The following is a 26806-nucleotide window of genomic DNA, read 5'->3' as shown; positions in this document are numbered from 1 at the left end:
ATGACGATATGTCACCATGCGCGGACCATAATACATGCATTACAGCTTGTTCTAGCCTCTGAAAAAGTGAGGATGTCAACAAAGCCGCGGTGTTAGCTCCCTTGCATCAACGTTACATGTGTTGCCAAATCTATAAATAGGACGATCCAGATCAAAATGAAAATTAACATATCTCAACATTGAAGGGGTCCTAGACCACAATATTTTGCAGGGAACTTAATTTAGCATGTCTCCAGCTGTTGGTAAAGCAATTAGCGTGTATAGTCATCGAGTACATATGCCTTTAAAGGGGAGTCCCACTGTAGCATGAGGAAATTGAATGTATCTTGCAGTGCCTCCAAGGCTGATCCAGCGGCCTCGCGACCAAGAAGTCACACTCAACAGTCGCTTTGAGATGGACTGCTTCGCTCGTGGCGTTCCCACCCCCATCATTACCTGGCAGCTCAATGGACGCCCCCTAGCGGCGCCCCCTAGTGTCAACGGAGCAGGCACGATGACTGTGCGACATGCCATGCAGGAAGATGCTGGAGAGTACACCTGCGTGGCCACCAACCCCGCTAACAGCCAGCACGTGTCCGCTACAGCCAGGGTCATTATTAAAGGTGGGTTACTGACAGAGGTGCACCCGTTCCATCTACAGGCTTAGGTGGGTCGTTGAACAACCCAGATTTGGTATCAAGAATTCCAGAAATAGCTCCATAAATTTTATCTGCCATGCAGTGCCGCGCTATCAATTTCTTTTTCTTTTCTTCCTGCATGCATGTGTTGATATTTTCCAAGCCTGAGACTTTCGTTGTGAGCTTGGGATCCTTATCTTGCGCATGCGTGCACGCACAGGAGTGCCTATACAAAGTAGACTGTGGCAAACAAACCCTTAACCTGTTCTTTTCACCCCAAACCTGACATTGGATCTCTTAATCTTCAGTGCCGCCCAGGGTCTTGATCCCCCCAGTGGACCAGTCTGTGAGGATTGCTGACAAAGTGATTCAGGATTGCTCTGTGGCTGGTGACCCCACCCCTGAGATCCTGTGGACCAAAGACGGTCGCCCCCTGCAGCTCAGCCAGAGGATACAGCAGCTGGGCAACGGTTCTCTCGTCATCTACAATCTCTTGGTGAGTGGAGAGGCGTAGGTTGTGTTGTCATGTGTGGGTGGGGGTGGTGGTTGTGTGTGTGATGGTTTGTGCTTGTGTGTGTAGGGGGGGTCGGGTGGTTGTGTGTGTATGTGTGTGTGTCTGCTTCTCAGTGTGTGTGTGTGTATTCTTCTTCTTCAGCGTTCCAGAATGTTTCTGGTTACGTGTGAGCTTGTCTGCCCATTTGGGTTCCCCACACTATACTCTGAGAGCATAGTCAGCTCACTCCGCTTTCGTTGAGTAGGCATGCTGGGTATTTTCATGTTTCCATAACCCACCGAACTCTGACATGGATTACAGGATCTTTTCCGTGCGCACTTGGTCTTGTGCTTGCGTGTACACACGAAGGGGGTGAAGTCACTATAGCAGGTCTGTACATAAGTTGACCTGGGAGCAGGGTTCGTACAGGTCATGGAAAACCTGGAAAGTCATGGAATTTGATTTTTAATTTTCCAGGCCTGGAAAGTCATGGAATTTCAATTCAAGTCATGGAAAGTCATGGAATTTAACAAAAATAAGAAAGAAAGAAAAATTAACCTTTAGCACGCCAGCGGCGATTTTCGTTGCCCAGCCATTCCCCCAGCGGCGATTTGCGTCGCCATGGCCAGTACCGTGTTACACGGTACTGGCCGTGTGTTCAAGATGTTTGCGTCGCCAGCACAAGCCGACAAGGCTTGTTCGTATGACAACTTCTCGTTCGTATTTGCATACGAGAATAACGGTATTTTTAACGGCACTTGAGCCAAAGCGAGGCTCACTTCCTTCCGTTATCTCGTCGTGTCGTCTCCGCTGCATTTGAGCATAGATCTATACAGACAGATATCTATGATTTGAGTCGGTTTCGTCGAAGTTTTCTGCTTTTGTTTTTGCATCGATAAAGTACTTTAACGCTTCGACAAGCAAGATGGAGGATGATGAGTTTGAAACTTTCTTTCGAGTTGTTTCTTGACAACAAAAAGTATGCGGAATTGGAACGAATTACTGAGGAAGATCTTCGCAATGAACTGTGTATCGCGGTGAAAAAAATGACAGTTCGTCAAGTCACAGTGACGGTTACGAAACGGAATTTACGAAAGTGCAGATGGATACAAACAGTGGCTGGTCCAGTTTAGTGAAATGACAGGACCAGCAAACATTACCGATAATCTGACTGCATAGCAAATGCTTGACTTGCTTGTCGAACAGACACTGCGTAGAAACTGACTCAAATTCAGTGCAAAGCAAGCCAGTGTCAAAACTGGCAGTGACAAGACGTAAAAAGTTTGCGTGTTCGGAAATGGCAACCTGTGGATCTAGTCATGGAAAATGTTATTGAGGCTCATGGAAAGTCATGGAAAAGTCATGGAATTTTGTTTCTAAAAACCAGTGGGGACCCTGTGGGAGATCGGAAAAATCTCCACTCTTAACCCACCAGGCGGCAGCGACCGGGATTCAAACTCACGACCTCCCGATTAGGAGGCCGACGTCTTACCACCATGCCACTGCGCCCGTCTGTGTGTCTGGGGGCTAGCCTGTATTTCTCTGTCTTTCTGTCTTTATTGGCTGTCTCTCTGCATGTGTGTTCATCATTATCAGTGTGCGATTATCATAAGTCTGTAAGGCTAATATGCTAAAACAATACATGTAATGAAACTCATCTTCTGTTCATCATGTCTTGTGGAGAGAAAGAGAGAGAGAGAACGAACGAACGAACCAACTTTATTTTTCGAGGGTAATGGAGTAGATATAGCAAAGATCTTTTTTCATCCAGCCCTCGCCCAAGAGGGAATTAACTAAGCAGTGCATAATATTGAAGCAGAAGAAGAAGGCAAACAAAAACATAAAAACATGGTTATTAAATCAGAAAGAAAAAAAAGAAAAAAATGAAATGCTTATATTAGTAGAGAGAGAGAGAGAGAGAGAGAGAGAGAGAGAGAGAGAGAGAGAGAGAGAGAGAGAGAGAGAGAGAGAGAGAGAGAGAGAGAGAGAGAGAGTCATAAGTCTGTAAGGCTAATATGCTAAAACAATACATGTAATGAAACTCATCTTCTGTTCGTCATGTCTTGTGGAGAGAAAGAGAGAGAGAGAGAGAGAGAGAGACAGAGAGACAGAGAGAGAGACAGAGACAGAGAGAGAGACAGAGAGAGAGACAGAGAGAGAGAGAGAGAGAGAGAGAGAGAGAGAGAGATGTTTGGACAAAAGGAGCTGGAAACTCTGTTCCTCGTTCCTTTGTATGACTTCTCCAAAGATTCCGAATGTTGCAGCTGATTGATGCTTGACATGGTGTGTTGCAGGCATCAGATGCGGGAGACTACAAATGTATCGCCATCAATGATGCAGGAACAACTGAGGCACAGTCCATCCTCACTATTAACTGTAAACATAAAGTCATTGTTCATGTAGAAGAATATTAGGTTTGAGTGTATGAAAGAGTTTAGAGTGGGGTTGGGGGGGGGGGGGGGGGATCCTGCCCACATTCATTGATGCTGCATATGATATACTTTTGAATATTCACTTATATTTGTAACGGCGGCAGTAACAAAACAAAACAAAACTTGGGGAATGGTTATTTAAATTTGTGAGACCCAAGTTATAAATCATGTGAAACTTTAAATCATCTGAAACTTTGAAAACTGGGACTTCTCACTGTGATCAGTATGTGAAGAAATAGTGCTGATAACGATGCACTTTGACTGGAACGTGAAAGTAAAGCAAACAGTATCATGTTACAAACATGAAAAGAAAGACATTACCTTTAGTGAATACAGCAATTTCTCATTTTTGCAAGAAGAGAATTGTTCCTGCATAACCGATCTTAGAAGAAATATGCTAATCCTCTCTTATTTTCTCTCGTTGACAGCTGAGCCCACCTTCCTGATTGAGCCCAAGAATCAGACGGTGGATGAAGGTGACATGGTGACCTTTGACTGCACGGCAGACGGACAGCCGCGCCCTGACATGTACTGGTGGAAGGAAACCACGGAGCTCAAGTCTACAGGCAGGGTCACCATTCTCCCCAACAACTCTCTCAGGTAGGGTCACCATTCTCCCCAACAACTCTCTCAGGTAGGGTCACCACCATTCTCCCCAACAACTCTCTCATGTAGGGTCACCATTCTCCCCAACAACTCTCTCAGGTAGGGTCACCATTCTACCCAACAACTCTCTCAGGTAGGGTCACCATTCTCCCCAACAACTCTCAGGTAGGGTCACCACTCTACCCAACAACTCTCTCATGTAGGGTCACCATTCTACCCAACAACTCTCTCAGGTAGGGTCACCACCATTCTCCCCAACAACTCTCATGTAGGGTCACCATTCTCCCCAACAACTCTCTCAGGTAGGGTCACCATTCTACCCAACAACTCTCTCAGGTAGGGCTGGGGCTGAATGCTTGCAGTTTTTTGGACATTTTTGCAGGGAAGAATGATGATGGATGCTAAAATGCAGTGCAGTGGCCTGAGGTTAAAGGAAAATTGTCCAGAGGTAGAGTCACCATTCTACCCAACATCTCTTTCAGGTAGAGCCAGAGATAAATTAATGATTCTTCAGGCTGAAGAGTTCTCTCAGATCCAAGAACTTCCGAGGAAAGCAGCTGTCTCCCTTTAAAGAGCTGGAAAAAATTGGACCACGAGGAAACAATTTTCTAGAAACTGTTTGAGGAGCAGTTTATTTCGGCATCGGCTTTAGTTTTGGTCCATAAAGCGTTGATGAGTTGCGACGCTGCATGTGTGTCCTAATTGCATTCTCTATCTGATTGAGCTGTCAGGAGAGGCCATCAGATTGACCGCGGCTAGCTCCCACCCGGTTGATAACTTTCTTGTGCACCTCGGCCCTGGTCCCCAGTAAGGCCTACCCAGCCCCTGGACCCTGGCCATGCTTTCATGCTCTTTTACAATTTCACGATCTCATGCCTGAATAAGATTAAACACATCCTTAACATGTGGTGCTTTGTGTTACAGAATTGTGGCCACACAGCTTGACGACTCTGGCCTGTACCGCTGCTTTGCCAGCAACCCCCTGGGCAAGACTTTTGTGGAGACCGTCTTGAAAGTGGTAGGTACGTACTGTCCATCGCTTCTTCAACAAAGCCTTCTATCTTCAGTGCAGGAGCTGGTAGAGTAGAGATTACAGTGGTACCTGCCATGATTGGACAGCAAAAAGTGTCTCTAAGTTGCAGGTGGCCTTGCTTTCAAAACAAATAAAGGTGAACACTCATAAAATTAAACTCACATTATGCGTAAGTGAAAATGAGTGTGCTCGAGTTGTTAATGCGAAAGAATGTGTATGAGTGCGCCTTGAGTCGCCTTGTGGTGAGATATGTGCGCGTTATAAATTCTCATATTATTAAAATGGAACCTTCCAAAATTTGACAAAATCAGAATGAAAGGAGAAGGTCTTAAAATGGAGGTGAATTTACAGATGGAAAAAACAGAACATCTTAAAAAGCAATGACTTTTAAGGGCAGAAGCCTTTAATTGGAGGCCTCAAAAGGGGGATTTCACTTTAAAAAGATCTACGTGTACCCTTCTGTTTATGCTGTTGACTTTCAGTGCACGGACGTTACTCGGATTGGGGTGTTTGGGGCGATTGCAGTGCCTCTTGTGGACAAGGCGTGCACTATCGCTCAAGGTCATGTGACAATCCTCGACCAATGAATGGAGGACGTGACTGCATGGGAGAGCGGAGGGAGTCTGCCACCTGTCAGATTGTGCCGTGTCCAGGTAAGGTTACTTTAACTTTTTTATATCTGAAATAATTTATGATAATTGCTGTAATACACTGTTGTGATTTATTTATTTTGTGGTATTTTTCTTGAGTTTTTGCCTCTGTTACAATTAATTTTTCTCAATCTTAGAAGGGCTATATCTTCTTCTTCTTGTCGTTCGCTGTTAGAAGGGCTATATAAACCGTCAGACAGTGAAACAGTAAATTTATACATTTTCAGGAAATGTGTACATTTATTAGTTTTACTGATTTACTGTAACATAATGCAGCATCTCAGCAAATACATGTTGACATGCCATTGCAATTCTTTCCTTCTTTACAATTAATGTTCTTGATTTGTTAAGAAATGGGACTGGGTGGCCGAGTGGTAACGCACTTGCGCTCGGAATCGAGAGGTTGCGTGTTCGACCCTGGGTCAGGCCGCTATTTTCTCCCCCCTTTCCTAACCTAGGTGGTGGGTTCAAGTGCTAGTCTTTCGGATGAGACGAAAAACCGAGGTCCCTTCGTGTACACTACATTGGGGTGTGCACGTTAAAGATCCCACGATTGACAAAAGGGTCTTTCCTGGCAAAATTGTATGGGCGTAGATAAAAATGTCCACCAAAATACCCGTGTGACCTGGAATAATAGGCCGTGAAAGGTGGATGCAGCGCCTAAAGGCAGTCGATCTACTGGCCGATGTGAATGCGTGATATATTGTGTAAAAAATTCCATCTCACACGGCATTAATAGGTAACATGCGCCTTGAGTCGCCTTGTGTGGTGAGATACGTGCGCGATATAAATCCTCGTAAATAAATACATCAATGTATCCTCTTGCTTCTCCACAAAAACTGAATGTTACATATTTGTCCATGCACATCGGTCTGCTTTTCTGACTACAGTGGAACCCCCATTTTAAGACCTCTAAAAATCTGAGAAAATCAGGTCTTAAACAGGAGGGAGTCTTAACTCACTCCCTACTGTGCGATTTTTCCTATGCTTTTCACTGTATACTGGCCACTTGTATTAGTTGGTAAAAAAATCATTACTGAAGAAGTACTCAACACAGATATTTGAAACTTTGATATGTTGATGCCCTTCAGTGCAAAGTTTCAAGTGTTTTACTTAGAAAATAGCTGATTTAGGTGGGGGGGTATAAATAACCCTTTTTCTGGCATCAAAATTACGCTGAACGCAGGGCCATCACTTCAAATTCGCGTGGTTCCACTGCTATCGCAGTGGTCCCATGCACACCACTTCCCCACGAACCACTGCGATAGCAGTGTTTCAGCACGTGGCAGTGTTTCAGCACGTGTCGTACTGGTAGACGCCATTGTTGTTATGCAAATTTGCACAAAGCCAGCGAGTACGAAATCAAACCTCGCGTCATCGTTCTACAGCAGACAGAAGTGAAACTAGCTTGGTAATTTGCAGACGATTGGTTAAACTTGAGAGCCAGCCTCTCTATTTTCGTACAAAAATTGACGTCATTGAGCTAAAAAAATCCAAAGGTCAAACACTGCTATCGCAGTGGTTCGTGGGGAAGTGGTGTGCATGGGACCACTGCGATAGCAGTGGTTCGTAGTGAGTGAGTTAAAATGGGGGTACATTTACAGAGACTATGAAGAGAATATCTGAAAAAGTAAGGTCTTAAAAGAGTGAAGTCTTAAATTTGGGGGTCTTAAAAGGGGGGTACCGGCACGGTTGGCCTAGTGGTAAGGCGTCCGCCCCGTGATCGGGAGGTCGTGGGTTCGAACCCCGGCCGGATCATACCTAAGACTTTAAAATTGGCAATCTAGTGGCTGCTCCGCCTGGCGTCTGGCATTATGGAGTTAGTGCTAGGACTGGTTGGTCAGGTGTCAGAATAATGTGACTGGGTGAGACATGAAGCCTGTGCTGCGACTTCTGTCTTGTGTGTGGCGCACGTTAAATGTCAAAGCAGCACCGCCCTGATATGGCCCTTCGTGGTCGGCTGGGCGTTAAGCAAACAAACAAACAAAAAGGGGGGTTCCACTTTGCTAACACTACCCTGTTTGTGGCTTCAGAGGAGGGTCAGTGGGGCAACTGGCAGCGGTGGACACCGTGCAGCGTCAGCTGTGGGGCTGGAGAACGCAGACGACAGCGCCTGTGTGACAACCCCCCTCCTCAGCTGGGTGGACGACCGTGTGAGGGAGACGCCGTCCAGTTTGACCTCTGTAACGACGGCCCCTGTCCCAGTGAGTATGTGCTTGTGCCAAAAACAGGCCACCATGGATATGAGCTAACACTTGAAAACAATGACATTTTTATTTTATTTTGTGTGTGTGTGCGTGCAGTTGAATCAAACATCTCACAAAGTTGAGTGGGGTTTTTTCGGTTAAAAATGGTATGGCCAATTACCTGACTTCCTAGAACTGTATCATTCTGTTATTACAGCTGTATCACCAATAACCTTGACCTACATTGGTTTTAAGACCTGAGCCATTGAGCAGATGGTGATGGATTTCAGCAATGACCTGCAGCTTAACGTTTGACATTGATCCCTCAAATGTTGACGTTGATGGTCATATTTTTTTAGTGAAAGCCTTGAGGACCCTGTTCACTATTCTTTAACTAATTGGATTTACTTGACCTTGACCCTCAGCTGTGGCAGTTAGTTGGAACAATGACCTTCCAGCCTAATTTTGACTTAACCTTTCCTTAAACATCAGTTATTGTAGTTGATGATGGATTCCTATGGCAATCATGAAGACCTTGTAGCCAAACTTTGACCTTGCTTGACCTTGACCTCTCTTGACCTTGGCCATCAATTATTGCAGTTGATGGTGGCTTCAGCCAATGGGAGCCATGGGGACCCTGCAGCCTGTCATGTGGCGTGGGATACCGGCAGAGAGAGCGCCAGTGCAACAACCCGCGACCGCAGTACGGAGGCCTATCATGCCTGGGCAGTGGAGTGGAACAGCAACCCTGCAGGAATCAGGAGTGTGCCGGTATATAAAGCATACTTCTTTGAGTGCTTTATGTTGCTATTTCTGTGAAGGAAAGTGATTGTTGAAACTTTAAGATTTTACCCATGATTCATTGATTGTGTGTTCTTATTTCAGGGGCTGGCTACTCCCCCTTTCACCCTTCTGATTTTTGAAGTTTTAGATTTCAACCATGACTTTGTCACTTTGTGTTGTATTGTGATTTCAGTGGACGGCAACTGGGGGTCGTGGTTGTCATGGTCGCAGTGCAGTCTGTCGTGTGGCGGAGGCATCAGATCACGTCAGCGTCGCTGTGACAACCCCAGGCCCCAGTTTGGTGGCACTGAGTGTATGGGCTCTGAGACTCAGAGAGACTATTGTAATAACGATCCATGTCCTGGTAAGCAGTAAGCAAGTATTTAAATGTGTTTTTATAATTTTTTAAATGGAGAAAATTGATAAGAAATGTTCATCAAGCTTCAGCAATGTTTGATTGAATCATCACAGATTTTACTTATTCATTGCTTGCCTAAACCTGAACAGACTGTGTGCTTGGAATGAGAAATTTCCTTTGACAATACCATATGCTGTTTGGAATCATCCGGTGTCAGTAATGCTAAACAAATAATTCTGCAAGCAGACTTGCTTACCTCCCTTTTTTGTGGAAGCAAAGTAGAAGAGACCGAGCCTCATGTCCTTGCAGTGAAATGAAACAAAGGTTGAAGTTTTATGTGGTATGAGATTTGTATTTTTTACCTAATCAGAAAGGTAATGTGGGACCGACCTAACTGTCAGTAATTAAATACTAATCATCCCATGTGTCCATGAGGATGACTTCCTGCGATCTGGCGTCAAAACGCCGAAACTTATTTCAATTTGCTGAAAAAATTTGCCGTCATTTCCGCAGGACTGCCAAACTTTTTCACAGAGTGGGAAAGGTAAAGTCATCCCAAAATTGCTTCCCCCGAAATCGGAATAATGCTGCCAGAATGGCAGGGTAAAAACGGTCATACACGTAAAAATCCACTCATGAGTGAATGTGGGAGTTTAAGCCCATGAACGAAAAAGAAGAAGAGATCCCAAATTTGCCACAACTTTTGAGGCAATTTCGACAAAATTTGCTTTTGATTTGACTTTTATTTGCTGAAGATAAAAGTCCTAGCTATTTCCCTGTGATGTGAACACTGCTTGCTTCTGTGCCCACAGTGCACGGTAACTGGGCGGCCTGGGGCGGCTGGGGGTCGTGTTCCTTGACATGCGGCGGAGGTCAACGCAAAAGATTCCGCACCTGTTCTAACCCCGCCCCCTCCAACAACGGTCGGCCGTGCCTGGGGTCTGCTGAGAACATGGACAGGTGTAACGTAACACCTTGCCCAGGTGAGACGGTCACTAGCTGGGTTGGGAATATAGAAAACAGTGGAACGAGAGAGTCTGGAGAATGTTTAAACTGGATATTATTAAAGTGGACCCCCATTTAAGACATTAAAAAAACCTGTGAAAATGAGGTGTTAAAACGGAGGGAGTCTTAAAATGGGGGTAAATTTACAGAGATTATGAACAGTACATCTGAGAATACTGGGCCGTAAAAGAGAGGGAATCTTAAATTGGGGGGTCTTAAAAGGGGGGTTCCACTGTACATGCTGGACTTAACCATGCTGGATTTAGGTACAGTGAAGAAAAGTCTGAGAAAATGAGGTGTTAAAAGAAAGGGAGTCTTAAACTGGAGGTAAATTTACAGAGGTCGTGAACATTTGGGAAAACAGGGTCTTAAAAATGGGGAAGTCTGAAAATCAGGGAGACATCTTGAAAGGGTGGGTGCCACTGTATTTCGACATGCTTTGTGTCTGGCTGCAGGATTTAAATTGAAAATTTTAAATTTTTTTTTTTTAATAATATTTTTTATTTGCAGGATTTATCACAGTTTGGTTATAACATCGGGCGGGGATGTAGCTCAGTCGGTAGCGCGCTGGATTTGTATCCAGTTGTCCGCTGTCAGCGTGAGTTCGTCCCCACGTTCGGCGAGAGATTTATTTCTCAGAGTCAACTTTGTGTGCAGACTCTCCTCGGTGTCCGAACACCCCCGTGTGTACACGCAAGCACAAGACCAAGTGCGCACGAAAAATATCCTGTAATCCATGTCAGAGTTGGGTGGGTTATAGAAACACGAAAATACCCAGCATGCTTCCTCCGAAAGCGGCGTATGGCTGCCTAAATGGCGGGGTAAAAACGGTCATACACGTAAAAGCCGTGGGAGTTTCAGCCCATGAACGAACAAACAAAGGTTATAACATCAGTTTGAGTGTTTATCTGCACAAATCCAAAAATAAATAGACGGCCAACATTTTGTCATAAGCTTTATTAGTGTTGTCTGTGCATTTAAGAGACCACTGGGTCGATATATCTGTGAACGTAACGTTTTGTTTTGTTAATAATTAAACGTTCCAACAACATACCTTTCTTGTTTATCTACAAGATAAGACATGTAGGTTGACAAAAATGAAGAGAGACATCCCAATAAACACTAGGTGGGGAGATTGTTTAAGTTTTTTATTCCAATTGGATCGATCACTATGTTCCTGAGACAAATGTATCCTTCACTTTTCACAGAGTATTTTGTAACGGTAGTGTGGCATTGTATTAAAATACTGACCGCAACACGGTGGCCTAGTGGTAAGGCGTCCGCCCAGTGAGCGGGAGGTCGTGGGTTCGAACCCCGGCCGGGTCATTCCTAAGACTTTAAAATTGGCAATCTAGTGGCTGCTCCGCCTGGCGTCTGGCATTATGGGGTTAGTGCTAGGACTGGTTGGTCCGTTGTCAGAATAATGTGACTGGGTGAGACATGAAGCCTGTGCTGCGACTTCTGTCTTGTGTGTGGCGCACGTTAAATGTCAAAGCAGCACCGCCCTGATATCACCCTTCATGGTGGACTGGGCGTTAAGTAAACAAACAAACAAAAATATTAAAATACTCATACTGAAACAAACAAATCATTTCAGACTTTTCCTCCAAAAGTGATTTACTGTGACAATAAGGAATTATCTCTCTTTGCAGTGGAAGGCCAGTGGATGGAGTGGGGAGAGTGGTCTCCCTGCACGAGATCATGTGACGGAGGCTCACAGGAACGGCAGCGTGTGTGTCAGCCACCTCAGCATGGCGGGCGACCTTGTCTGGGTGACAGCACGGAGGTCAACACGTGCAACACACAACTCTGCAACAGTAAGTGAAGGGCAAGAATTCATCACTTTTCACCTGCTCGCTGCCTGTATTTACTTCAATAGAGGAATTCCAAAAATAACTCCGTCGGGTTTGTGTGGGTTGTACGAGTGTGACCTTTCCTTATAAAACCTCGTACAAACATTGGAGGGGCCAATCACAAGAGAGGGGAGCATCGGAAACACGGACACTGACACACCCCTCGCTAGTGATTGGCCCCTCTAAAGAAAAGGTCACTCTTCCTCAACCCATATGATCCCGACAGAGTACCCCCCGCGGGTTAGGGGGAAGAATTTACCCGATGCTCCCCAGCATGTCGTAAGAGGCGACTAACGGATTCTGTTTCTCCTTTTACCCTTGTTAAGTGTTTCTTGTATAGAATATAGTCCATTTTTGTAAAGATTTTAGTCAAGCAGTATGTAAGAAATGTTAAGTCCTTTGTACTGGAAACTTGCATTCTCCCAGTAAGGTAATATATTGTACTACGTTGCAAGCCCCTGGAGCAAATTTTTGATTAGTGCTTTTGTGAACAAGAAACAATTGACAAGTGGCTCTATCCCATCTTCCCCCTTTCCCCGTCGCGATATAACCCTTCGTGGTTGAAAACGACGTTAAACACCAAATAAAGAAAGAAAGAATCCTGACAGAGTTATTTCGGAAAATCGTCTATTAACAACCTACAATGTGGCCTTGATCTATAAATGATTACACCACACACACACACACATTGTTTGTTGTTTTTTCTTTTTTTTCTGTTGTTTATTGAACGGTTTGTTACCTGTAAAAAGAAAGTTACCCAGGATGTCAGATGACGCCCTACAGGCAGTGAAAGGGTTTTTGGAAATTCTGGGATTATTTATCTAGAATTCCAGGATATTTTGTCCAACTCAGATGGTTTCTGGTTTGAATTCTTCCAAATTAAGACTCATTTGAAAAAGATAAAATTTATTCTGTTTTTGATAAATGTACATGTACCGGTGAATAACCTTCAGAGCGTCCTGAGATGATTCCAGTGAATATTTGTTTGAAATATGTATCTTGAGTTCACATTAAAGCCATATGTACTCGATGACTATACACGCTAATTGCTTTACCAACAGCTGGAGACAGACTAAATTAAGTTCCCTGCAAAATATTGTGGTCTAGGACCCCTTAAATGTTGAGATATTTGAATTTTCATTTTGATCTGGATCGTCCTATTTATAGATTTGGCAACACATGTAACGTTGATGCAAGGGAGAGAACACCGCGGCTTTGTTGACATCCTCACTTTTTCAGAGGCTAGAACAAGCTGTAATGCATGTATTATGGTCCGCGCATGGTGACGTATCGTCATTATATGGTCTTATGGTGCGTTTGACATCGATTATGGGCAAACTACACTTTGTAAACACGGGAGCGCGTACATATGCCTTTAAGTAAAGCAAAGTTAATTGATTTTGAGGGATTTTCTCTCATGATCATGTCAATGTGTGTCTCATTGATAAAAATAAAAATAAAAAATTTGGCAAGAACTGTATGGCAGTTACGGAAATGTATACGTGAACACATGCACAACTTTTCGTTTTTGTTTTTCAGGATTGCCAGTGACAGCAGAAGGGAATCTGATTGGCTATGTCAATAACGTAGACATTGTTGATTCTACGATCGTAGCCACCATGACACCGACTGACACCGGCACAAGGGTTGTGGGCACAATACGTAATGTGCCTCCTGAAGCTGGTAAGTATCACAATCTGACAGTCTTTCCTTTTGTGTCTCTCTTCTGTTATTGTTTTCTCTTAGGCCAAACAAAAATATATGTTGGTTTAGGGTAATGTGACCAAAAACGATAGTTATTTTGGTTTTTGGCTCACGGACATGAATCTGAGCTGACCATGTATTTTCAGAGAATAACCTATTTGTTTATTGATTTGTGCGGATGTGATTGTTTTGGGGATAGATATGAATGTTTCCCCGAAATCGGCGTAAGGCTGCCTGCATGGCGGGGTAAAAACAGACATACACGTATAAACCCACTCGTGCCAAAAAATGGGTGAACGTAGGAATTTCAGCCCACGAACGAACAAGAATAAGAAGATATGAATGCAAGCTGACTAGGAAGTTTGAGCCATTCAACTGCAGCTTAACAACAATAAGTGCCAGTGTTGTACATAGTTACAATGATAATTGAATTGATTCATATATTAATTTTCAGCCAATCACCTGCAGCAGCTGATTTCACTGCTGAACCCTGTGTACTGGACGACAGCAACAGAGCTGGATGGAGCGGTCAATGGCTATACACTGACCGGCGGAGAGTTCATGCGAGAAATACAGGTGGAGTTTGCTACAGGTCAGTACGGTTTTTCTGGATTACTTACCCAATGCAAGTCTTTCTAGGGGCTTGTTAAAAACATAATTCATAAACATTTTTCCATTCTGCACAAAAAAGCACGGTGTATGTGCACATGGAGGGATGGTCTTATACCCAGCCTGGCCAGATCTGAGATGGACTTTGTTTTGTTTTATGAAAGAGTTCTAATATATTTTAATATGTAATTGCAGATGATTTTCCTTAGTTAACATGGCCTTCAATGTGTTAATACTGGGTAAAAGTGCTGCAGAAATCTTGTAAATCTCAGTAATTGTATTTCACATCTGAAGGAACTTTGCATACGGTTTCTTTTTCTCTGTTTCTTCCTGACTGCCAGTCCATCTTTCTCTCTCTCTCTCTCTCTCTTTTTTTATCTTTTATTTTTTTATCTTTCATTCTTTCTTTCTTTGCTCTTTTTGACTCACATGCGAAGCAAAAGTGAGTCTATGTACTCACCCGAGTCGTCCGTCCGTCCGGAAAACTTTAACGTTGGATATTTCTTGGACACTATTCAGTCTATCAGTACCAAATTTGGCAAGATGGTGTATGATGACAAGGCCCCAAAAAACATACATAGCATCTTGACCTTGCTTCAAGGTCAAGGTCGCAGGGGCCATAAATGTTGCCTAAAAAACAGCTATTTTTCATATTTTTCCCATTTTCTCTGAAGTTTTTGAGATTCAATACCTCACCTATATATGATATATAGGGCAAAGTAAGCCCCATCTTTTGATACCAGTTTGGTTTACCTTGCTTCAAGGTCAAGGTCACAGGAGCTCTTCAAAGTTGGATTGTATACATATTTTGAAGTGACCTTGACCCTGAACTATGGAAGATAACTGTTTCAAACTTAAAAATTATGTGGGGCACATGTTATGCTTTCATCATGAGACACATTCGGTCACATATGATCAAGGTCAAGGTCACTTTGACCCTTATGAAATGTGACCAAAATAAGGTAGTGAACCACTAAAAGTGACCATATCTCATGGTAGAAAGAGCCAATAAGCACCATTGTACTTCCTATGTCTTGAATTAACAGCTTTGTGTTGCATGACCTTGGATGACCTGGTCAAGGTCACATGTATTTTGGTAGGAAAAATGTGTAAAGCATGTGAGTCGTATGGGCTTTGCCCTTCTTGTTTTTCTGTAAAGCAAAGCCACATTCTTAGTGCATGTTTTCTCTGAATGAATTGAACGAACAACCTTACCTTGTGTGTAGGTGAGATCCTGAAGATGTCTCACTACGCCAATGGTGTGGATCGCAGGGGCATGCTGTCCTTCGACATCATCATCCGTGGTGAGGTGCCGGACCTGGGGCCCATCAACTCCGTCTACCTGGCGCCGTACAACGAACAGTACATCCAGACTGGACCAGGTGACAACTTGGCTCTTCTGTGTGTGTGGATGTGTGCGTGAGGGAGAGGGTTGTTATGAAACATTGTATAATTTTGGATATTTGTTGGGCTCTGGGATAGTTGTTTTCTTTCACTGTATTAATTGGATTTTATCATGTGTGAGTGTGTGTGTGAGTGTGTGTGTGAATGTGTGTGTGTGTGTGTGTGTGTGTGTGTGTGTGTGTGTGTTTTGCTATCGTACATCGCCCTGAGCTCTGGTGAAAAGGGGCGATTAATAAGTGTTCATTATTATAATAATTATTAAGAAGAAACTGATGAGACTAGAAACTAGAAACTGAGACTATCACAGTTCTTACGCACAGCACACAAACTGACCAATTACACAAGATGATAAAAGATACTAAGTTATCAGAAAAGCTGAAAGCTACAGCTTTTGAGGCAATTTTATAAGGTCTTGCCAAGAAATGTGTATGCTCTATCTTTTTCTTCTTCTTCTTTGTTCATGGGCTGAAACTCCCACGTTCACTCATGTTTTTGCACGAGAGGGTTTTTACATGTATGACCGTTTCTACCCCGCCATTCAGGCACCCATACACTGCTTTTGGGGGAACATGCTCTTTCAAAAATGCATTCAGCTTATGCCTTCTTGATTTTCAGGTACCATCTACGCCCACTCTTCCCGCATGCTGAGAGCAGACGGCATGACCTTGCCCTACGCGTGGAACCACACCATCACGTACGAAGAATCGCTGGGCCACCAGCCTTACCTCGTGCAAGAGCTCCGGACCCAGGACATGACCGTGGAGGTTCTTCCTGACCAGCAGAGCGTGACCTTCACGCTTGACGCTACCATCGCTCCAGGTGGGCCCATTTTTGACTCACATGCGAAGCAAAAGTGAGTCTATGTACTCACCCGAGTCGTCCGTCCGTCCGTCCGTCCGTCCGTCCGTCCGTCCGTCCGTCCGTCCGTCCGTCCGTCCGTCCGTCCGTCCGTCCGTCCGGCCGGCCGGCCGGAAAACTTTAACGTTGGATATTTCTTGGACACTATTCAGTCTATCAGTACCAAATTTGGCAAGATGGTGTATGATGACAAGGCCCCAAAAAACATACATAGCATCTTGACCTTGCTTCAAGGTCAAGGTCGCAGGGGCCATAAATGTTGTCTAAAAAACAGCTATTTTTCCCATTTTTCCCATTTTCTCTGAAGTTTTTGAGATTGAATACCTCACCTATATATGATATATAGGGCAAAGTAAGCCCCATCTTTTGATACCAGTTTGGTTTACCTTGCTTCAAGGTCAAGGTCACAGGAGCTCTTCAAAGTTGGATTGTATACATATTTTGAAGTGACCTTGACCCTGAACTATGGAAGATAACTGTTTCAAACTTAAAAATTATGTGGGGCACATGTTATGCTTTCATCATGAGACACATTTCAAGATTTGGTCACATATGATCAAGGTCAAGGTCACTTTGACCCTTATGAAATGTGACCAAAATAAGGTAGTGAACCATATCTCATGGTAGAAAGAGCCAATAAGCACCATTGTACTTCCTATGTCTTGAATTAACAGCTTTGTGTTGCATGACCTTGGATGACCTTGACCTTGGGTCAAGGTCACATGTATTTTGGTAGGAAAAATGTGTAAAGCAGTTCTTAGTGTATTATGTCATTGTTAGGTTTAGTTATTTGACCTTGACCCTGAAGGTCAAGGTCATGTCAAGGTCAAGCATGTGAGTCGTATGGGCTTTGCCCTTCTTGTTATTTTGTGGCGTGTGCAATTCCTAGCCTTATTGAAACCCTGTGTGGATTCAGATCTATTATGATTTTGTTCGAGTGCTGTCCTTATTCTTTAGTCCTGCGCACAGGTGTGTGCATGTGTTAATGTGTGTGTGTGTGTGTGTGTGTGTGTGTGTGTGTGGAAGGTGAAAGAAAAGGGGACGTATTTCAGTGCATTTGATTGACTGAATGGTTAATCACGCTTCAGCATTCTCATGGGTGAAACTAGCCCGTCAATTGACTGAAATCCGTCAATCTGAAAATAAGTCTGACGGAAATTCCGTCAATCCGCAATTTTGAGAAAAAAAAAGAAAGAAAGAAAAAAAACCAAAACTACTTGCGGGACGCGTTTTCGAACTGCTATAGTGAACCGGTTGCAGTTTGCCCGGAAACGGAAGCGCTTTTGCCCGTGCTCGCGGTAAACCCCGTAGGTGAGGTTTCTTCGCTTTCGGATTCGCTCTGCATCACGATAAAAAAAAAAAGTTCTCTCGCGTTTTGGCAGGCATTACGAAGTGGTGACACGATTTCTGCGACAAAGATGCCGGTTTTGACGGAAAACGCACGGACAGATCTTATTGATGCTGGTCTAGCCAACAAATGGCGATGGGACTGGTTGGAGTTCATGAAACTAAAACTGTGTGTGATAAGTTTGGTGCTTGAAACTCAAGTGCTTTTCCTTGAGAACTTTGCACTATAAGAGATGCTACTGCTTAGTTGCTACTTTGTGCAGTGCTACATCATGCTGTTTGCATGTGTGACACTCTGTTTCATCATTTATTTCAATGCCTGTCTGGCAATGTTTGCTTCTTATAATTAAATATTTCGAACTTTTATTTCAGTTGTTCAGTTGTTCACTTTCTATTTCATGTAGTATGGCTGTTGTCAATGTTAATTGTTATCAATTGTGTCGTTGTGTTGGAAGATGCAAGTGTGAAAGGATACAAAAGAAAAATGATTACTTCTGTGAATTGTTTTGATTTTGTTTACCCTTTTTACCATATCATTAGAATCTGAAGGTATTTTTTTGACCTGCATGATAGTGTATTTTTTTGCCAGGAAAGGCCACAAAATCACAATGAATAATGCAAAAATTCGTTTTCGGCCGGGGGGCGTTGCCCCCCTGGACCCCCTAACCGGGCCCTGCCCCGTACCCCGCCAGGGCCTGGGCGGCCCCTGGACCCCTGCCTCAAAAAATGTTCAGTCAATTTGATTTTCCTAGGTTTCACCCATGCATTCTTGTTGTTTGTGGTGTGTTTTTGTTAGAGAAAGGAGGTGTGTTGAGAGAAAGGAGGGATATGTGATGGTTAAATGGTGATGGGAATGTGACAGGGTGACATAGTAGCCTCCCTTTACAGCAGACTTTGCAGAGTTGTCTGCCGCCTAAGAGCACGAGCTATTTATTGTAGCTCGACGTTTTTTCTACGTCCCGGGCTAGACACCTGTCAATTTTAGAGTTCTGATTGTGATAGGGTCTAGCTGCTGTCTCCTTGTATGCTCTTGGGAACCTTTGCGTACCCATGGCAGTTTTTATAGGGCTATTAAATTAGCTTTAAAATCTCAATCCTGTTTGACTGGCTTTGCTTCCAAAGGTAAATTTTGTGCTTTGGCACTCGGTTAAAGGAGGAATGAGTAGACAACTGTCAGTGTGTGTGTGTCTCTCTCTCTGTCTCTGTCTCTGCCTCAGTCTCTGTCTCGCCCTGTCTGTCTGTCTGTTTGATAATAATACAGTAATAATAATAGTAATGACAGCTTATATAGCGCGAACTACAGTAATCTATGCTCTGGCACTTTACATATTAACTATGAATAAGAACATGTCTGTCTGTCTGTCTGTCTGTCTGTCTGTCTGTCTGTCTGTCACGCTCTCACGCTCTCTCTCTCTCTCTCTCTCTCTCTCTCTCTCTCTCTCTCTCTCTCTCTCTCTCTCTCTCTCTCTCTCTCTCTCTCTCTCTCTCTCTCTCTCTCTCTCTCTCTCTCTCTCTCTCTCTCTCTCTCTCTCTCTCTCTCTCTCTCTCTCTCTCTCTCTCTCTCTCTCTCTCTCTCTCTCTCTCTCTCTCTCTCTCTCTCTCTCTCTCTCTCTCTCTCTCTCTCTCTGGTAATACAGTTTTTGAGTCACTTGAGAAAAAGTGACTCTATGTAATCGGTCAGTGTTAGTCTGTCCGGCCGGCCGGCCGGCCGTAGACACCACCTTAACGTTGGACTTTTCTCGGAAACTATCAAAGCGATCGGGCTCATATTTTGTTTAGTCGTGACCTCCAATGACCTCTACACTTTAACGATGGTTTCGTTGACCTTTGACCTTTTTCAAGGTCACAGGTCAGCGTCAAAGGAAAAATTAGACATTTTATATCTTTGACAAAGTTCATCGGATGTGATTGAAACTTTGTAGGATTATTCTTTACATCAAAGTATTTACATCTGTAGCCTTTTACGAACGTTATCAGAAAAACAAGGGAGATAACTAGCCTTTTCTGTTCGGCAACACACAACTTAACGTTGGGCTTTTCTCGGAAACTATAAAAGTGACCGGGCTCAAATTTTATGTGAACGTGACTCATTGTGTTGTGAATAGCAATTTCTTCCTGTCCATCTGATGCCTCATATAATATTCAGAACTGCGAAAGTGACTCGATCGAGCGTTTGCTCTTCTTGTTGTTGTTGACACAGGTGATCCCAGCAACCAGTGCCCTCTTGGCTTCATCCACGATGACCAGGGACCATACTGTCGAGGTACACACTCATATATCTCATCCTTTCATTGTCCATTGAATAGACACTGCCGATGAAATGGTACTGTAGTGTCATTACATCATGGATGATGATGACTACTGATGATGTTGATCTTAGTGGTGATGATGGTGAAAATCCTGATCCTGATGGTGACGACAATGATAAAGATGACGATGATGATGAAAAAGATGACGATGATGAATTGATGATGATGATGATGATGATTTTGGTGGTGATGATGACGACGACATTGATAAAGATGACTATGATGATGTTAAAGATGACAGCAATGGTGATAGAGATGTCCAAGATGATGATGATAAAAATGTCAATGATGATGATAAAGCTGACAGCAATGACATTGAAAAAGATGACAGAAATGACCATGATGACATTTCAGATGTTGACGAGTGCGGCAGACTATCACCATGCAGTCACTACTGTCACAACGCTCCCGGCAGCTTCTCCTGTTCCTGCCCCATAGGCTACATTCTCACCAGCGACGCTCGATCTTGTGAAGGTATTTCACTTTTCATTTTCATTTTCAGGGCGGGGATGTAGCTCAGTCGGTAGCGCGCTGGATTTGTATCCAGTTGGCCGCTGTCAGCGTGAGTTCGTCCCCACGTTCGGCGAGAGATTTATTTCTCAGAGTCAACTTTGTGTGCAGACTCTCCTCGGTGTCCGAACACCCCCGTGTGTACACGCAAGCACAAGACCAAGTGCGCACGAAAAAGATCCTGTAATCCATGTCAGAGTTTGGTGGGTTATAGAAACACGAAAATACCCAGCATGCTTCCTCCGAAAGCGGCGTATGGCTGCCTAAATGGCGGGGTAAAAACGGTCATACACGTAAAAGCCGTGGGAGTTTCAGCCCATGAACGAACAAACAAACAAACAATTTTCATTTTCATCACTTTATTATTGCAGGGCTAACTAACACCTTTCCGGTTCTCGCCGGAAATCTGGTTTTTGAAAACTTTTAAAACCGGAAAATCCGGTTTCTTAGAGTAAAACTTTGTTCTTTGTCCCTACAAGATAATAAAAAAGAGCCTCAGCTGCTGGAGGGCGCCGCCGTGGACCCTGGCCTTTCAGGTTTTTCGCTTTTTTTTGGTGGTGTTAGCCCTGTTATTGTCCCATTGCTGGTAACTTCAAAGCGCTCCCCATCCCCCCACCAGTGGAAAGCTAGCTAAAACAGAGTCATGCCACCCAGGTGTGTGTGCGTGTTGAGGTGTAATCAGCCACCTGCGATTCTTGCAGAATGACCGAGGTCTTTCTAGCCCACACTGGTGACGTGGAAGGGGGACATGGATGTTGGCTGTAAATCTGCACATAAAGTTGACCCGTGTCCGTCACTGCCCAGATTCGAACCCGTGAACCACAGAAAACTTCTGTGCTTTCCACGCTTTATAATATTAAACTATGAACTACAGTACAATGGAACCCCCCGTTTAAGACCCCACAATTTAAGACTCCCTCCCTTTTAAGACCCTGTTTTCTCAGACTTTCTGTTCATAACCTCTGTAAGTTTACCCCCATTTTAAGACCCCCTCCTTTTTAAGACGTGATTTTCTCAGATTTTTGGTGGTCTTAAAAGGGGGTTCCCCTGTACACAATATCAACAGATCAAAAATGACGGTGAATATGTTTCACCTCCGTGTTCATTGGCATGCATGCAAAACAGACTGCAACCAAATGACAGTGACTATGTTAAACCTTGACGTTAACGTGCGTGCATGTCACTCTGTGTGCAGACCTAGATGAGTGCATGTCGGGAGCAGAGTGTCCATCCAACCAGGAGTGTCTGAACACACAGGGGTCCTATCAGTGCGCTGTCATCTGTGGCAACGGCTTCCGACGATCCCAGGATGGAACCAAGTGTGAAGGTCAGATAGAGACAAAGTTGGAGCAAAACGTCTGTCTTAGAACAAACAAGTGCAAACTGAAGTATAGGAGCGTATGGAGGGGAGAAATGCAGAGTTAAATCACATTAAATTACATATTATTACCCAACTCACATATAGCAATTAACTCTAGTTCAGTGCTGGTAACGCTGTACGCGTTCCCCTTGGTAACAAGGGAGACCACCCTAAAAAAGAGTGATCCATCCCATAATATCAGACCGATGTCCGGTCCAACATCCGTATGCGTGCGCATACGCCGCCATTTGTATCATTCTCTCTCAGCGGTTCAACTGGGAAGGACGCTCCTGATGTACGCTCCTGCTGTCTTCAGCATTTTGTCTTAGTCTTTGGCTTTGGCATCTCCCCTTGGTCGTCGCCTAACTGTTCACCTTTACCTACGCTGTGTGGTGAGATCTTTCCGTTTTGTTATAACTTTAGCGACGTTTTTCGTCGCTCGTTTTGTACTTGTGAAATTTTTCTGAAATTGTTTTTCTTTGAAATTTTTCGTGAGTTCTTTCGCTATGGCGGAGGCTGCGCTTGTTGATAGCGCCAAAAGGAAGCCTAGTTCGAGGCAGGTTTCTGACGATACGCCTCCAAAACGTAGCTCTAGGAGAGAGAAGGGCGCAGGAAAATCCGCGTCTGTTTCTTCTGATTCAACTTCTGTTAAATCTCCCGTGTTAGCAGACGTCAGTTTAACTTCCGGTCAGGCTTGTTTACGTTCTGGCAAGAGTGGTGTTTCGGGCAAAGCTTCTTCTTCTTCTGCTTCTGCTTCTGCTTCTGCCTCAACTTCAGATGGCTGCCCTGGGTTAGCGCCAACTGAAGTTGCGTCTTTATTGTTGACTTTGAGCGCTCAAGTTTCGACACTTGCGTCGGAATTATCTTCCACAAGGGAGGAATTACGAGCGCTTCCGTCTGGTGTTTCTGATGTTCTCTCCTTAGCACAGGTTCGGCAGTCTCCTGCAGTTCCGGCTTCGACTTCCGCTTTGCCTTCGGCGACTGTGACTCGGGCGGATGTCCATGCTTCGCAGGATGGGAGTACCAAGTTGGTGTCTCTCCTTTATGGGACACCAGTTCAAGGTATGTCTACACCGCTTGCCGGTGTGCGAGCTCAGGGGGCTCTCTCTGGCGTTGGTAGTCGTGAGAGTTCCCACGAGCAGCGAAAGGACGAACGCCTCCGTACGTCTCTTTATGAGAATATCGGGGACCGTTTTAGTCCTCTTCCGCCCGGGGGGCAGGAAGTGGTCGGTTCTGCCGACGATAAACTGTCTGATGTTCTGCCTCCTGGCTCCGAGCTTGATCTCGAGTCGGAGTGTAGGGCGGAAGACGGGGATGCCTCAGTGGTAGAGGATTCCCAACTGAATTTGCCCGTGAAGCTGTCAGCCGCAGTGGCGCTGGCGGCGGAAACGGCGTTCAGATACTTTCCGGAAGGGGTGGTGAAGGACAAGGCTCAGCTTCACCCACCTCGTTCTGCTTTTGACGATTTCCGGAGTGCTCAGGAGCAACGGCCTCGCTACCGCTTCCGGGAATCGTCAACTATTGCCTATGAAATGGCTAACGTCTTGTGTGGTAAACGCAAACCGGCGGTGCCGTTGTTGGTTCAGCACGGCGAGGCCCCGGAAGACGTTGTCTCTTGGCTGGCTCAGCCTGGGGCTCGGGCTGCTTCCGGTGTTCCGAAGTTCAAGCTCACCCCTTATCCTGTGAATCTGATTGACTCTTTTGCTCTGCCGTCAGGGGCACTTCCGGTGACGCCGGAACTTGCTGCTTTGAGAGAGGACGGGTACAATAGGGATAGAGTTGTCCCATGTACTGACGGTTCTCTCACAGCTGTGGAGGAAGTTGGAAGGTCTTTGCTGGAGCTCACGTCCGTGTCGGAGTCTCTGCAAAGGTCTTTATCCAGATCGATTGCCACATCTCTTGATCCTTTTGAATTTCGGTTTGATGCGTCGCCGACAGATGTTTCAACACTGCTGGCTACTCTGGGCAAGGTGACTAGAGAACAGGTTACTTTGTCTGCCCGGCTGTATACTCACGCGGTGCTTTCAAGGAGATCAGCCTTCTTGACGGGGTCCAGATTTCGGGACACCGCGACTGTGGAGAGGCTGAAGGTCTCCCCTTTTGCTGAGGGGTCTCTCTTAGGGCAGGCGTCTTTCGATGCACTCCAGAAAGAGACGCAGGACGCGCGGGATGTAGCGATCGCGCGTTTGGCTTCACAGGGCTTCCAGAAGCCTCAGGGCAAGTCTCAGACTCAGGCGTTTTCGTCTGCTAAGCCTCAGACGTCTTCGTCAGGTGGTGGGAAGGCCCAGAAGCAGTCATTCTCCTCCAGGGGTAGGGGGCGTGGAGCTCCATACCCTAAGAGGGGTCAGTCTTTCGGGGGTTCCAGGGGGTCGGGGCGTAAGCCTCACCCCCAATGAAACTTCCCCGAACAACACATCCCGGTGGCCCCCGCGCTAGTTGTAGCGGGCGGCCCGTCCAGGGCCCTTTCTTCCTGGCTGCAACTGGTGGCCAGCAAGTGGGTCACGGGGATAGTGTGTTCGGGGTTCCGGCTTCTCTGGTCAGGGCAGAAGGCTCCCCTGGTCAGGATAATCCCGCCCTGCAGGGCGCCAAAGGATTTGGTGGCACGGAACGCGGTCCAGGAGGAGGTCTCGGCTCTGCTGCTCAAGGGGGCTATAGAGGAGGTCTTGGACGCGCGGTCCCCGGGGTTTTACGGCAGACTTTTTGTAGTGCCGAAAGCCTCGGGGGCGTGGAGGCCGGTGTTAGATCTTTCTCCTTTGAACAAGTTTCTGAGAGTAATCAAGTTTACCATGGAAACTCCAACTTCGGTTCGGGAGGCCTTACGGCCGGGAGATTGGGCAACGTCGATCGATCTTACAGACGCTTACTTTCACGTCCTCATACATGTCGCGGACAGGAAGTGGCTTCGCTTCCCTTGGGGCGGCAAAGCTTACCAGTTCAGGGCTCTGCCGTTCGGCCTGTCTTTAGCTCCGTGGATTTTCACGATTGTGGTCAGGCAGCTTTGCGCTCTTGTGAGACAGGAAGGCATCCGTCTCAGAGCATACCTGGACGATTGGTTAATCCTTCACCAGAACAGGGGGCTTTGCGAGGCTCATACGCACAGGGTGCTGAGCCGGGCGGCACAGCTGGGTTTCTCTGTCAACCTGACAAAATCCGAGTTGGAACCATCCCAGACGTTTACTTACCTGGGCATGGAATTCGACACGCTTCGGTGGTCTGTCCGTCCGTCTCAAAGGCGGATCGACAAGCTTCAGGGTCTGATTCGGTCTCTCTACGGAGAGAATCACGCCAGTGCAAGGGTTCTGACTTCGGTTCTGGGTCAGATGGAATCCATGGCTTCCCTCATTCCGTTGGGCAGGGTTCACAAGAGGCCTTTTCAGGCCTCCCTGCAGTCAAGGTGGGATCAGACATCCCAGGACTGGAGTGCTCCGATCGCACTGGGAACTTGGTTTCAGCAGACCACAGGTGTTTGGCTTCTTCCGGATTTGTTCCGGGGTGTTCCCATTGTTCGTCCACCGCCGGAGAGAGAGTTGTTTACGGACGCATCTCTGACGGGGTGGGGTGCTCATCTGGACGAGCACATGGTTTCGGGAGTTTGGGATTGCTCTCAGGCCTCCCTACATATCAATGTACTGGAGTTGGAGGCCGTTTCCCTGGCGCTTCTAGCGTTCAAGCCTTTCCTGGAGGGCAGTCATGTACGTCTTCACACCGACAACATGTCTGTGGCGTCGTATGTGAACAAGCAGGGGGGGACTCGGTCTCACAGTCTTTCCGACATTGCATGTCGCATTCTCAAGTGGTGTCACGCCCAGCACATTCTGTTGTCAGCAGTGTACTTGAAGGGCAGTCTGAACGTCCTTGCAGACACTTTGAGCAGAGGGGACAGGATTGTTCATTCAGAGTGGACTCTCACACACCAGTCTTTGCAGCGGCTTTGGTCGCAGATCGACAAGCCCAAGATAGATCTCTTTGCGACGAGGTTTTCGGCGAGACTGCCTCTCTTTGTGTCCCCCTTCCCGGATCCTCTGGCCTGGAAGGTGAATGCTCTGGAAGTGGATTGGTCAGATCTTCCGGCGTATGCCTTCCCTCCGTTCTGCCTCTTAGGCAAGGTCCTCAGGAAAGTGGACTTGGAGAAACCAGCGCTGGTTCTGGTCGCTCCTCTGTGGCCAAGCCAGCACTGGTTTCCCGACCTACTGCGTCTAGCAGTTCGGCCCCCAATCCCTCTCGCCCTGAAAAGAGGAGATCTCGTGCAGCCTCGGTCAGGCGTTCAGCACGAGAACCCACAGATCCTGGCCCTTCACGCGTGGATTCTGTCCGAAGCGCTTTGCGTAGGGCAGGGGCCTCTTCCCCTACTCTGAGATTCGTTGGACATGCGCATAGAAAATCGACTTCTTCGGTTTACTCATCGCACTGGGCCTCTTGGTCTGGGTGGTGCGCGCTTAACGGGGTTAAACCTCTTTCTCCTAGGTCTATTCAGGTAGCCAACCATCTGTCTTGGTTGGCTGATCAGGGGGCTTCTCCCTCTTCTATTAGGGTCCGGAGGTCGGCGATCTCTTCGACCCTCGCGCAATTAGGCCACAAAATTTCGCTCGGAGGGGTTATCGCTAGTGTTATTAAGGGGGCTGCCCTTTTAGCAGCTCGTTCAAAATCGCTTCTCCCTGCATGGGATTTGTTCCTGGTCTTACGTTTCTT

At 45.8% G+C, this 26806-nt stretch overlaps 1 protein-coding gene across 2 annotated transcripts in view; it reads left to right on the top strand.

Moving 5' to 3' along the window:
* The window catches only part of LOC138948937 (hemicentin-1-like), a 169177-nt gene that overhangs the window by 124793 nt on the left and 17578 nt on the right, over positions 1–26806 (top strand). For both annotated transcript variants that reach the window (XM_070320602.1, XM_070320603.1), the window contains exons 44-61: positions 333–602; positions 926–1113; positions 3405–3486; positions 3971–4142; positions 5073–5170; positions 5664–5834; positions 7865–8035; positions 8618–8788; positions 8994–9164; positions 9971–10141; positions 11816–11980; positions 13556–13699; positions 14175–14312; positions 15556–15711; positions 16349–16552; positions 20139–20201; positions 20602–20721; positions 21953–22084. In XM_070320602.1, coding sequence (XP_070176703.1) covers positions 333–602; positions 926–1113; positions 3405–3486; positions 3971–4142; positions 5073–5170; positions 5664–5834; positions 7865–8035; positions 8618–8788; positions 8994–9164; positions 9971–10141; positions 11816–11980; positions 13556–13699; positions 14175–14312; positions 15556–15711; positions 16349–16552; positions 20139–20201; positions 20602–20721; positions 21953–22084 — 2787 coding nt within the window. The remainder of the gene's footprint in view (positions 1–332; positions 603–925; positions 1114–3404; positions 3487–3970; positions 4143–5072; positions 5171–5663; positions 5835–7864; positions 8036–8617; positions 8789–8993; positions 9165–9970; positions 10142–11815; positions 11981–13555; positions 13700–14174; positions 14313–15555; positions 15712–16348; positions 16553–20138; positions 20202–20601; positions 20722–21952; positions 22085–26806) is intronic.

Source organism: Littorina saxatilis, linkage group LG15 (genome assembly GCF_037325665.1).
Source record: "Littorina saxatilis isolate snail1 linkage group LG15, US_GU_Lsax_2.0, whole genome shotgun sequence".
Classification (NCBI taxonomy): Eukaryota; Metazoa; Mollusca; class Gastropoda; order Littorinimorpha; family Littorinidae; genus Littorina; species Littorina saxatilis.
The sequence above is the reverse complement of the archived record's forward strand: the minus strand, read 5'-3'. Positions and strand labels throughout refer to the sequence as shown.